The following is a 13569-nucleotide window of genomic DNA, read 5'->3' as shown; positions in this document are numbered from 1 at the left end:
GCTGCTCATGTGCACTGGCCTCATCCTGCACAGGAAAACTAATGCACACAGTGTCTGCAATGTGCAAACAGCCCTGCCAGGCCTCTAAGCTTGGCTTACCAGGTTGTTTGGGGCAAACCTATATTTCCTGGACCTGACATCACATATGACATTTGGAAGCTTCAAGTTGTGGCTGAAAGGAAGAATCAGGAGTGCCCTGAAAATGAGCCCCTGATACTTCCTTAACAGTCATGGCTTGAATTCAAACCAGGGGTGCAAGGAAGCATTTCCCCTTTGCTACCCAGCTTGGAAGTACAGTGGGACCTCGGGGTAAGAACTTAATTCATTCCGGAGGTCCATTCTTAAACTGAAACTTTTCTTAACCTGAAGCACCACCTTAGCTAATGGGGCCTCCCGCTGCTGCTGCACCGCCGGAGCACGATTTCTGTTCTCATCCTGAAGCAAAGTTCTTAACCTGAGGTACTATTTCTGGGTTAGCAGAGTCTGTAACCTGAAGCATCTGTAACCTGAAGAGTCTGTAACCCGAGGTACCACTGTACAGGCAGGGAGATCCCTTCTTGTCCAAGGCAACACATTTTATCTGGGAAGCCTCTGGGGGTGAAGGATGAGGCCAGGGAGTTGCTAGTGCCCATTATACTGGAATGTAGACCTTATCCCAATTGATGGAGCTCCTAACCATCCAGAGTTCCTAACCATCCAGAGGGGACACAGGTGGCACTGTGGGTTAAACCACAGAGTTTAGGACTTGCTGATCAAAAGGTCGGCGGTTCGAATCCCCGTGACGGGGTGAGCTCCCGTTGCTCGGTCCCTGCTCCTGCCAACCTAGCAGTTCAAAAGCACCTCAAAGTGCAAGTAGATAAATAGGTACCGCTCCGGCGGGAAGGTAAACGGCATTTCCGTGCGCTGCTCTGGTTTGCCAGAAGCGGCTTAGTCATGCTGGCCGCATGACCCGGAAGATGTACGCCGGCTCCCTCGGCAAATAAAGCGAGATGAGCACAGCAACACCAGAGTTGGCCACGACTGGACCTAATGGTCAGGGGTCCCTTTACCTTTAACCATCCAGACAGGCTTCCATGCTCATATATGTCTATACATCCCAGGCTTAAATTCCAGTGACATAGAACAATTGTCTACATGTGTGTGTGAATCTACAGTGGTACCTTGGGTTACATACGCTTCAGGTTACATACGCTTCAGGTTACAGACTCCGCTAACCCAGAAATAGTGCTTCAGGTTAAGAACTTTGCTGCAGGATGAAAACAGAAATCGTGCTCCGGCGATGTGGCGGCAGCAGGAGGCCCCATTAGCTAAAGTGGTGCTTCAGGTTAAGAACAGTTTCAGGTTAAGAACGGACCTCCAGAACAAATTAAGTACTTAACCCAAGGTACCACTGTACTCCTGTTCTTGCAAGTCTGTGCTTTTTCTTCTGCTCTCTTTTTCCTTTTGTAGGCATATATGCATGATGCAGACAGAACACACACACACAGATCCTATAGGGCTAATCTAAATACCGGCTTATGAATGGTCCTTAAACTGGTGTTTCCAAGGTAGCAGCCCTTCGGCAGAACAGCTGTGCTCTTTCCAAGCAGGATCCCTCCCCATTTTTCAGGCGTTGGTGGCGAGACGGGCTGGCGTCAGGTTACAGATCCAGGGGGTATTTATATTAATGCATGTTCTTGGAGAAGTGGGTGTTTCTTCTCCCCCCTCCCCCCCCCCGCTCACCCCGCTTTTCGTTGCTAGAGAAAACAAATTAAAGACGCCCGAAGCAAGTCATCTGTTCCATGAAATTCTCCTGCAAAGGATCGATCCCAGCCAGGGGGGCTCTAGACCAAATCCTCTTGGCCGGGTTTCAAACAAAGTTTGCTGCAGCCACAGACAGAGGCCCGGACTAGCACACGGGAAGTGGAAGAAGTGACCTTGAACTTTCTTGCCGAGCCAAACAGTCAGAAATTTGATCCCTGGTCCCAGAGCTGGTCCCTGCAGTTAAGAGTGTTGTTTGGGTTTGTCGAAGGAGTCGCTGAGTTTTTTCAGTGTCTTTTTAATCCTCAAAGCTGTGAGTCGGGCTGGGGGGCTCTGGAACCAGCATTCCTTCATGATCTTTGCCAGGGCGGACAAAGTCTGGGAGGCAGGGGTGAGGGGAGACAGAGAGAGAAAGAAAGGGGAGGAGGAGGAATATTATTTTCACACAGGAACAACTGCAACATTCAACTACTATAGGCTTTCCTCTAGTATAATTTTACATGATCAGAATCCTGTATATGTAGAACGTTGGTTAGGGATGTGTGGAACCCTCTTCCCCACCACTCCCAAATTTCACTAATCCACACCCTCCATCGTCCAGGTAATCCAAATTGTGACGCTCATTTTATTTTCATGGTGGTGCGGGATGAGTGTTCAGACCCCTGGGCCCTCACTTGTGGGGTGCCTCAGGGTTCCGTCCTCTCCCCCATGCTTTTTAACATCTATATGAAGCCGCTGGGAGAGGTTTGGACTGGGTGTCCATCAATATGCAGCTGATACCCAGCTCTAACTCTTTCAAATCAGAACCAGTGAAGGCGGTGAAGGTCCTGTGTGAGTGCCGGAAGGCAGTTAGAGGATGGATGGCGGCTAACGGATTGAGGTTGAATCCTGACAAGACAGAAGTACTGTTTTGGGGGGACAGGGGGCGGGCTGGTGTGGAGGACTCCCTGGTCCTGAATGGCGTAACTGTGCCCCTGAAGGACCAGGTGCGCAGCCTGGAAGTCATTTTGGACTCACAGCTGTCCATGGAGGCGCAGGTCAATTCTGTATCCAGGGCAGCTGTCTACCAACTCCATCTGGTACGTAGGCTGAGACCCTATCTGCCTGCAGACTGTCTCGCCAGAGTGGTGCATGCTCTAGTTATCTCCCGCTTGGACTCCTGCAATGCGCTGTACGTGGGGCTACCTTTGAAGGTGACCCAAAACTACAACTAATCCAGAATGTGGCAGCTAGACTGGTGACTGGGGGCGGCCACCGAGACCATATAACACCGGTCTTGAAAGACCTACATTGGATCCCAGTACGTTTCCGAGCACAATTCAAAGTGTTGGTGTTGACCTTTAAAGCCCTAAACAGCCACGGCCTAATATACCTGAAGGAGCGTCTCCACCCCCATCGTTCTGCCCGGACGCTGAGGTCCAGCGCCGAGGGCCTTCTGGCGGTTCCTTCATTGCGAGAAGCAAAGCTACAGGGAACCAGGCAGAGGGCCTTCTTGGTAGTGGCACCCACCCCGTGGAACGCCCTCCCATCAGATGTCAAAGAGATAAACAACTACCTGACATTCAGAAGACATCTTAAGGCAGCCCTGTTCAGGGAAGTTTTTAATGTGTGACATCTTAGTGTATTTTTGGTCTTTGCTGAAGCCACCTAGAGTGGCTGGGGAAACCCGGCCAGATGGGCAGGGTACAAATAATAAATAAATAAATAAATAAATAAATAAATAAATAAATAAATAAATATTATCCCGAGCTCTTGCAGGAACCAGATGACTCACGCTAGAGGTCAAGACAAAAAAACCGAACATCTTTTGGTCCAGCGTTCTGGTGCGAACCAGCTGACTTGCACCAGTGTGCTGGACCAAAAAAAAAAAAAAAAAAAAAAAGAGACATTCCAGGATCCAATCAGAAGCCAAGAAAGGTTTCTATAATTCCAGGATGCCCCACTTAAATTGGTTTGAGTGGTATGCTAGTCACACCAAAAAAGTCACACTTTTTTTTCTTCTCTCAACATGCTTTAGATGTTTCTCCTGAGTGGGAAACTCCCAAATTACCGCAGCATTTCATTTTAGATAAAATTAGGTGGCTACTCCAATCCCAGTTCTGGTCACGTCTCATAGAGCAATAGGCCAGGACATTGTATTTTGGGAAAATTGAGATGGCAGATGGAAACTGTGCTTGGTTGCTGTTTAAGGAGCATGTCCACCCTCACTGTTCAGCTCGGACACTGAGATCCATCTCTGAGGACCTTCTGGTGGTTCCCTCACTGTGAGAAGTGGAGCTACAGGGAACCAGGCACAGGGCCTTTTCGGTAGTGGCACCCACCCTGTGGAACACCCTCCCATCAGATGTCAAGAAGATGAGTAACTTTTAAACTTTTAGAATACATCTGAAGGCAGTTCTGTATAGGGAAGCCTTTTAATGTGTAATGTTTTATTATGTTTTTATATATGTTGGAAGCTGGGTGAGTGAGAAGCTCTTCCAAGGCCCAAGGCCCAAGGCCCAACCTGGCCACCTGCTGGCACTGGGCTGAAACTTTAGCAATGATAGGATCCTACAAACCTATAATTAGACATTTTGCATTTATTTAAAAGGTCCCAGGTTCAAATTTGGCTGCTCCAGGCAGGGCTGAGATACATTCCTGTCTGAAACGCTGAGAACTGCTTCAAGTTAGAGGCACATGGATTATTAGTGCGACTCAGCATGCAAGCAGATTTCTGCGTTCCGAGAAACAGTTTTTGCCTCTCGTTTGCAGACAGGAAAAGGGGAGGTCCGGAAAAATTACACCTATAAAAGCAGCCAGGAGACTAATTTACACAAGGCTGTATTCCAAGGGAAGGGGCTGAGGGGTGTGTGTGGGATTTTCAAATAGGGTTCCAGTTGAAGTGGCAGTTAAATGTGGCTCAGTCTGCGTGAGGAAGTTGGATCTCTGAAGACCGAGGGAGACTCTCAATTTAACCGATGTGGACAGAAATATCTTTTTTCTGAGTGAGCCAGAGTAATTGATGCCATCTCTGCAGCACTGGGGCCATCTCTCTACACATCCAATAATTCTCAGGGGGGAACTGCTTGGAATCTTTCTAAGCATTCAGCCTAGGGTGTTGGAAAGTGAGAACAATGTGCAGATTTCCGTACATAGCAGCACACTTCGGTGTGTGTGTGTGTGTGTGAGGGTCCCATATGGACAGCAACAGCAAAAATGCCAGGGAGCTGGAAATAAAATGTCCACCCCACACCTCACTGACTCTCTGCGGGGTCACAATGCCCAGAGGGGAGCTGGGAGCTATCACAGCTTTTGTGTTGTTTGTAATCTGCCTTGGAGATCATTAAAATGAAATGCAGAGTATACCTCTTAAAAATAAAAATAATGTTAATAATAATAATAATAATAATAATAATAATAATAATTTATTTATATCTCGCCCATCTGGCTGGGTTTCCCCAGCCACTCTGGGCGGCTCCCAACAGAATACTAAAAACACAATAAAAGATCAAACATTAAAAACTTCCCCAAACCAGGGCTGCCTTCAGATGTCTTCTAAAAGTCAGATAGTTGTTTATTTCCACAGGGCGGGCACCACCACCGAGAAGGTCCTCTGCCTGGTTCCCTGTAACCTCATTCCTTGCAGTGAGGGAACCGCCAGAAGGCCCTCGGAGCTGGACCTCCGTGTCTGGGCGGAACGAAGGGGGTGGAGACGCTCTTTCAGGTATACTGGGCCAAAGCCATTTAGGGCTTTAAAGGTCAACACCAACACTTTGAATTGTGCTCGGAAAAGTACTGGGATCCAATGTAGGTCTTTCAGGACCAGTGTTATACGGTCTTGGCGGCCACTCCCAGTCACCAGTCTAGTTGCCGCATTCTGGATTAGTTATAGTTTCCTTCAAAGGTAGCCCCACATAGAGCGCATTGCAGTAGCCCAAGTGAGAGATAACTTAGAGCATGCACCACTCTGGCGAGACAGTCTGCGGGCAGGTAGGGTCTCGGTCTGCGTACCAGACGGAGCTGGTAGGCAGCTGCCCTGGACACAGAATTAACCTGCGCCTCCATGGTCAGCTGCAAGTCCAAAATGACTCTCAGGCTGCGCACCTGGTCCTTCAGGGGCACAGTTACCCCATTCAGGACCAGGGAGTCCTCCACACCTGCCCACCCCCTGTCCCCGCAAAACAGCATTTCTGTCTTGTCAGGATTCAACCTCAATCTGATAGCTGCCATCCATCCTCCAACTGCCTCCAGACACTCACACATAACATTCACTGCCTTCACTGGTTCTGATTTGAAAGACAGGTAGAGCTGGGTATCATCCGCATACTGATGAACACCCAGACCAAACTACAGTACTGTAAATGGAAGATCAACTGAATTTCTCCCCCCTTTTTTCTCTGCTGTTTGGATGTGATCTGCAGTTGCCCAAATCTCACATGAACACTTGGCGATAAACACTGCTACCACTGCTTGGATGGTCATAAGTATGGAAAAGGTCTTTCGTAACCCATTCTGGATCCCACCCCTCTTTCATATATTCATTCAATACCCTATTTGGATGGCTTTTTCTCTCATATTTCTGGGTCTGCTATAACGACTCAATAGTGTACTGATACTTTGATAGATGTTGTCCTTATTGTGCAAGAATGAATTGTATGAAAATAACTTCTTGGGAGTTGAGCATAAAAATCTCACAAAGCATGAATTAATCACACAAAAGCCTTATATCATGAATACAGGCAAATTAACACTGGCATAACATTTTAAATATTCATTTTAAACTTTTTTTTTGGTATATGTTTTATGTTCTGTACGTCTATAGACCACTGAAGAAGACTTATAGCCGAATTGCATTTGGTTTAGTTATGCTCAGGCTGAGTTGCATTTTTAAAATGAGAATTTAAAGGTTTTGTTAGTGTTAATTTGTTCATGCTATAAAATTTCCACACACTTAGTTTATATCATATTACTTTGTAGAATTTTATGTTCCGATCCCATTTTTTCTTTTCTTCTTCTTTTGCTGGGACATATTTTCTCTTTGTCGGGTTTAGTTTGCATGACAATAAGTTCCTTTACAGGCTTGGCATAAGTACTAATATTCCCCGGGCCCCCAGCACCTGGTGCCATTCTGTTTCCCACCCCTCATTTGCCAAAGCAATGCTCAGGAGAATGGTGGGAAATTAAAATGGTGGCTCAGTCCACCCAGTGCTGATGGCAGCCTTGCCAGTCTTCTGTCAGTGGCTTGTCCATAGCTGTCAACTTACAGATTTGAAAATAAGGGACCAGCAGCCTCCAAAATAAGGGATCAGCAACCAAAATAAGGGATTTTTCCAACACAGGTATGTTCAACTTCTGAGCCCCTCCAAGCCAAAGGCAGAAAACCCAGCCAGCAGCCAAATGAAGCCTCAAGCGGTGGTTCCCACAGCGCAGCAACCCGACAAAGGGGATGCAGCAAGGAAAACCACCGTTACCTCTCCGCTGGGAAGCGCTGAGCAAAGGCGAGTCCCCAGGCAACACAGCCGATTTGATCAGCACAAGGCATGCAAGCTCCACCCCCCAGTCGTTCTTAGACTCCTTATTGGGCAACGCAGCCAAGCAACACAGTTGGAGCTTCCCTCCTCCCTGGTCGGCAGGGAGGGAGGGAGAGGAGCTTCCTTTGAAACCCAGGAAATTTAAGGGGCATCATCAATAAGAGACAGCAGCGGGACATGGCGCTGGGATAAGGGACTTTCCCGCCAAATAAGGGACGGTTGACAGCTATGGGCTTGTCGCTGACAGGAAAGCCGACCTGGGCTTACCAAAAGGCCCTTTGCTGAAGTCCCCCTCAAACCCAGTGCAAACCCTGCTTCTTTCATCTGTCTTCTCTTCAATCTTATATGACCATTCAAAAAAAAGCAGCCCAATATTATTCATGCTTACTCTAACAGAAGCCCAACAACAATTTGTATTCCTAAGAAGATGCGTTTCTCGGGTTGCACAGCTTCAGTTCACACTTCTGGTCCGAAGCGTACAAAGAAAACAGCAACACACTTTTTAAATCCCCATGTTGAACCTGATCCATTAGGTTTGCAGACTTTGTGTCTGTTCACAGTAAAAAAGCAGGAAGAACTGGTGGCATTTTTTCCCTCCTGGGTGTGTGGTGGAAGGGTTATACAACTGCTTCGCCATGATAACAAATCTAAACAAAGCTCAGGGAAGGGTGGTGGAATGCGGTCCTGCAACGAAAAATCTGGATCTGTCCGCATAAGGAAGCAGACACACAATTCCTTTAGCAGATTCTCATGGGTGAAAAGCCTCAAGCCACACTCACTTAGCCTATCTCCTGCAGGCACCTTAAATGTGGATGTGTGAATCAGTTCACATTGTGATTTTTTTAAAAAAATAATTCCATGCTATAGGAAGCTGAAACGTTTCCCTTATAGGCTAGTGTTATGGGTATCAGGGGGTTGTTCGAGAGCAATAAGGCAAATCCCTCCCTGGTCTGTTGTAAAGCCTTGTTAAAAGGTAAAGGGACCCCTGACCATTAGGTCCAGTCATGACCGACTCTGGGGTTGCAGTGCTCATCTCACTTTATTGGCCAAGGGAGCCGGCGTACAGCTTCCGGGTCATGTGGCCAGCATGACTAAGCCACTTCTGGCGAACCAGAGCAGTGCACGGAAACGCCATTTACCTTCCCGCTGGAGTGGTACCTATTTATCTACTTGCACTTAGATGTGCTTTCGAACTGCTAGGTTGGCAGGAGCAGGGACCAAGCAACGGGAGCTCACCCCGTCGCGGGGATTCGAACCGCCGACCTTCTGATCAGCAAGTCCTAGGCTCTATGGTTTAACCCACAGCGCCACCTGCGACCCGTAAAGCCTTGTTACTGGTGCAAAAAAAAACCCTTAACCATGCAGAGCGCCTCTATTCTGTGTCTTGCTCATTCACTGGCCGAATCTGAGAGTGGGCGGTCCTGAAACCTACCCCAGCAGAGTAGTTTTTTGACGCCAAGTCTGCGCCTCCCCTCTCTGCGCGGAAGCCTACTGCACAAGGAAGGCGTGGGTAATGGAGGACCTTTCTCCTCCCCGCTTTGCTCAGGCAAGGTGTCCTGGCACCGCCTCGCCGCCTCTGAGCCAGCATGAGTTTGACCAAACTGCGGGAGGCAGTGGAAGACAGGAGTGCCTGGCGTGCTCTGATCCAGGGGGTCACGAAGAGTCAGACACGACTAAACGACTAAACAACCAGCAAGCAAGACCAAGGTAAGAACAGGTAGGAGAAGCTACCTATGTGTGTCTTCAGGAACGGATATTTTCAAAGCTACAATGCAACACAGCCTCCCCTTAGATTTAAAGCACATGGCTTCCCCCAAAGAGTTCTGGAAACTGTAGTTTACCCTTGCAGAACTATAATTCCCAGCACCCTTAATGAACTACAGTTTCCAGGATTCTTGCATGGGATTCTTGTGCATTAAACGTATGGTGTAGATGTGACCCGAGACTGCAGACTGACATCTTAGATGTTATGAACATCCTTTCTCTCTTGGCACAGAAGGTGCCGCTCAGTTTCCCCTGTGGCTGGGTCCCTCGATTTGACATGGAAGCCCAGTTCCCATCCAGCTATGATGTTAAACGCTCTCCTTGTTTCCTTACAAGGGTGGAGGACAGGGCAAAAGATAGAGACCTGGCTCGCTGGTCTCCTCCCCTCGGCTGCATAGAGACCCTCCCTACTTAGAACAAAGCGAGTCATCACGCTGCATCACTCACCACGTCTGAGTACAACCGATTTGGGATGGTGGGCGTCTGTTGGTCGATGCAAACCACTTTCTTCATATCGTCAAAGCTGGGGTCAATTGGCACCATGTCAAAGAAAGGAGGCTTGTAATCTTCGACAATCCCTGCGATGTGAAAAGATGGAGCAACAGGGAGGGGGAGAGAGAGAAATGTTTAAGGTCAGGGTGTGGAGATCTATAGGGCATTCCATCCATATCGCTGTACACCAAACTGTCTAACTCATCTGCAAATGTGTGCAATATGTACCTTGGTCTGCTGCAGGCCCCAAGCTAAACTTGAGAACGAGAAATGGCACACAGGGTGAGGATTTGCAGACAGAGGGATAAGGTAAAGGGACCCCTGACCTTAGGTCCAGTCGTGACCGACTCTGGGGTTGCGGCGCTCATCTCGCTTTATTGGCTGAGGGAGCCGGCGTACAGCTTCCGGGTCGTGTGGCCAGCATGACTAAGCCGCTTCTGGCGAACCAGAGCAGTGCATGGAAACGCCGTTTACCTTTCCGCCGGAGCGGTACTTATTTATCTACTTGCACTTTGACGTGCTTTTGAACTGCTAGGTTGGCAGGAGCAGGGACCGGGCAACAGGACCTCACCCTGTCGTGGGGATTCGAACCGCCAACCTTCTGATCGGCAAGTCCTAGGCTCTGTGGTTTAACCCACAGCGCCACCCGCGTCCCTAGACAGACGGATATGTTGATCCAAACAGAAGGCTCCATTTCCCTTTCACTTCTAGGGGGAAATGGTCTGCAATCTGGCTGGGGGATACGTGCAAAAGGAGTCTATCACACTAGACAATGGTGTCACTAGGAACACAGGACAGGTTTAGCAGTGATGGTGTCTCTAAGTGAATCTCTTTACTTTCTTCCATATGAGAGAATGTTGCAAGGAAGGCACATTTCTGGCACTTGGTTGTGCAATCTCCACTGACAATAATTCAGCAGGGGATACAGAGATACACTGTACCTCTAGGGGCCCCTTGAAATATACATGACCTGGCTGAAACCCTCCCCCTCTCCCTTCCTGTCATCACCATATCAGCATGGAAAGCCTTAATCCACAGAAATACTCTTTGCAGCGATGATGAGTGTTTCATCTGCCAGCATATTAAGGATGCTTTGTGTATTCAATTGTGCAACTTCAAAACAATACGTTTGCTAATGTCGCCTGGGAAAAGTTATACCGAACCTATCTGGCTGCTGTTCCTTTCGGCAGCTGTCGAAAGTGTTTGGAGAAGCAAGTAAAAGGTAAAGGTAAAGGTACCCCTGCCCGTACGGGCCAGTCTTGACAGACTCTGGGGTTGTGCGCCCATCTCACTTAAGAGGCCAGGGGCCAGCGCTGTCCGGAGACACTTCCGGGTCACGTGGCCAGCGTGACAAAGCTGCATCTGGCGAGCCAGAGCCGCACACGGAAACGCCGTTTACCTTCCCGCTGGTAAGCGGTCCCTATTTATCTACTTGCACCCGGAGGTGCTTTCGAACTGCTAGGTTGGCAGGCGCTGGGACCGAGCAGCGGGAGCGCACCCCGCCGCAGGGATTCGAACCGCCGACCTTTCGATCGGCAAGTCCTAGGCACTGAGGCTTTAACCCACAGCGCCACCTGCGCTTCAAATCATTTCCTGTGTTTGGAAAACCCCGGCGAAGGTAGGAACTTGTGTCATGTTGATGGCCAAAGGCATGCAGACCTTAAGAGGGGACAAAGCTTTAGCTCAGGGGTCAGCAACCTTTTTCAGCTGTGGGTTGGTCCACTGTCCCTCAGACCATGTGGGGGGCCGGACTATTAAAAAAAATAATGAACGAATTCCTATGCCCCACAAATAACCCAGAGATGCATTTTAAAGAAAAGGACACATTCTACTCATGTAAAAACACACTGATTCCCAGACCGTCTGCAGGCCGGATTGGGAAGGAGATTGGGCTGGATCCGGCCCATGAACCTTAGGTTGCCTACCCCTGGTTTAGCAGCTCTTTATCCCAGCGCTGCCCCATCCTGTGGGAATCCACAAAGCATGCTATCAGCTCCACAAAAATTATGTTTGAAGCATAAAGGGATCTGATAAAGTAGTAAGACCCTGAATGTTCTGATATGCCTGTGTTAAGTTTTTGGTGGCCATTATATTAGGGACAGTGAGAAGCAGGTGACAGCAGCTTGTTTGTATCTTTCACAGTGCAGGCTGTTCCACTAGGCCATGGGGGCTGGATCCGGGTCCAATCGCCTTCTAAATCTGGCCCGCGGACAGTTCAGAAATCAGCGTGTTTTTACATGAGTAGAATGTGTGCTTTTATTTAAAATGCATCTCTGGGTTATTTGTGGGGCATAGGAATTTGTTCATTTTTTTTTAATAGTCCGGCCCCCCACAAGGTCTGAGGGACAGTGGACCAGCCCCCTGCTGAAAAAGTTTGCTGACCCCTGTGGCTGACTGGGGAATTGCCCCACCAACCTCAGTCTGGCGGCCTCAGGCAGGGCCCACCTACCTGCATTTTTCTAACAAGCAGTGGAGAGGGCAGCAATGCCTGTCACATTCCTCCTCCTCCTCCGTCTCAATGTTGCTTCTTGTGGATCTCAGCAAAGAGAAGGAGGGGGGACGGGACTAGAATTAGGATGGCTTCACCTGTCATTGGCTTTGGCGCCACCTGCTGTTGGTCTCCATGCCTGCAGCCCTACCAGAAACTAGCTGTGATTTTGTGAGATGATTTTCAAAGCCTGAAACACACAGGCAATGATTTGTGGGGAGCAGGGGTTCAAGCAGATATATTTTCTGTTGCTACCTGCGGTGCAGGTACAGCATCATCAGGTATGTAGCGTTAATTTGAGAAAGAAGAGACCATGCCCATTTTAGAAAGCACCAGGATCCCGTCTGCTCATAATCATCCTAATGATGACCTTTCAGCCTTTCTACTGACTGCTGCTCATATGGAGATAGCCAGATGTTGGAAAACCGGTGATGGGTTGAACATTGATTCTTGATATAACAGAGTATGGTCAATAGCATTAGCTGAAAAACTAACATGCCAGGTGAGAGTGGCAAAGGGCAAGCACCACCAAATTCCTTTTATAATATATGGCAAATGTTTATTGAATACATAAATTGTTCAGACTGTGGCAGGAATCCACTCGGCACTCATGGGAAAATGTGGCATGATCTCTTAAAGGACCCCTGACCACTAGGTCCAGTCGTGGCCGACTCTGGGGTTGCAGCGCTCATCTCGCTTTATTGGACGAGGGAGCCAGCGTACAGCTTCCGGGTCAAGTGACCAGCATGACTAAGCCACTTCTGGCGAACCAGGGCAGCGCACGGAAACGCCGTTTACGCCCCCCCCCCCGTTCCTCCGCCAGTGCAGGTATTCCAGCATATCAGCCAGCTGGTTTTAAAGTGGTGCCTCAGATTATTTCTGCTGTTTTTACAGTGGTACCTCAGGTTAAGAACTTAATTTGTTCTGGAGGTCCGTTCTTAACCTAAAACTGTTCTTAACCTGAAGCACCACTTTAGCTAATGGGGCCTCCTGCTGCCGCTGCGCCACCACTGCATGAATTCTGTTCTCATCCCGAAGCAAAGTTCTTAACCTGAGGTACTATTTCTGGGTTAGCGGAGTCTGTAACCTGAAGCGTCTGTAACCCAAGGTACCACTGTATTACTCTTTTGCATTATCTTAGATCTGGATGCAAAACTGTTCTGTAATTTGTGAGTTGCTCTTAAAGGTTGTTGGCCAAAGAGCAGCACCAGAATTTTTGGACAGAGATATACGTAAGATTTACAGAAATCCGGAGAGAACCTCTGTTGAGCAGGGCCTATACCATGACAGCCAATGTGAAGCCTAACATGAAAAAAACCTTGCTGTATTCTTGATGGCCGGGTACAACATCACAGCTCAAGCCCATTTGGAGATGGGTGGATATTGAACATGTGACTTCTCTGGTGACTTCATAATGTTGCTTTTTCAACATGTGTTTCTGAGCCTTTATTTGAAATGCATCTTTGGAAAAGTTTTGAGTGGTGTTTGATGGACAGGGGTGTAGAAAAGATACAGAAAAATGGTGAACAGTGGCAGTAATATTTCATGAGAATTCTAAGGTCCTTATCACCAGAA

The 13569-nt window shown here is 48.3% G+C and overlaps 1 protein-coding gene across 1 annotated transcript in view; it reads right to left on the bottom strand.

Annotated features, from left to right (window-relative positions):
• Positions 1-1701: 1701 nt before the first annotated feature.
• ACVRL1 (activin A receptor like type 1) overlaps positions 1702-13569 on the bottom strand; it is a 46921-nt gene continuing 35053 nt past the window's right edge. Inside the window, exons 9-10 of the mRNA XM_083728919.1 lie at positions 9462-9592; positions 1702-2118 (exon numbers count right to left, since the gene is read on the bottom strand). Of these exons, the coding sequence (XP_083585045.1) occupies positions 1984-2118; positions 9462-9592 (266 nt within the window). The 3' untranslated portion in view covers positions 1702-1983. The remainder of the gene's footprint in view (positions 2119-9461; positions 9593-13569) is intronic.

Source organism: Podarcis gaigeae, assembly GCF_964106915.1.
Source record: "Podarcis gaigeae genome assembly, chromosome: 2".
In the NCBI taxonomy this organism is placed as follows: Eukaryota; Metazoa; Chordata; class Lepidosauria; order Squamata; family Lacertidae; genus Podarcis; species Podarcis gaigeae.
This window is presented reverse-complemented; position numbering and strand designations above follow the sequence as displayed.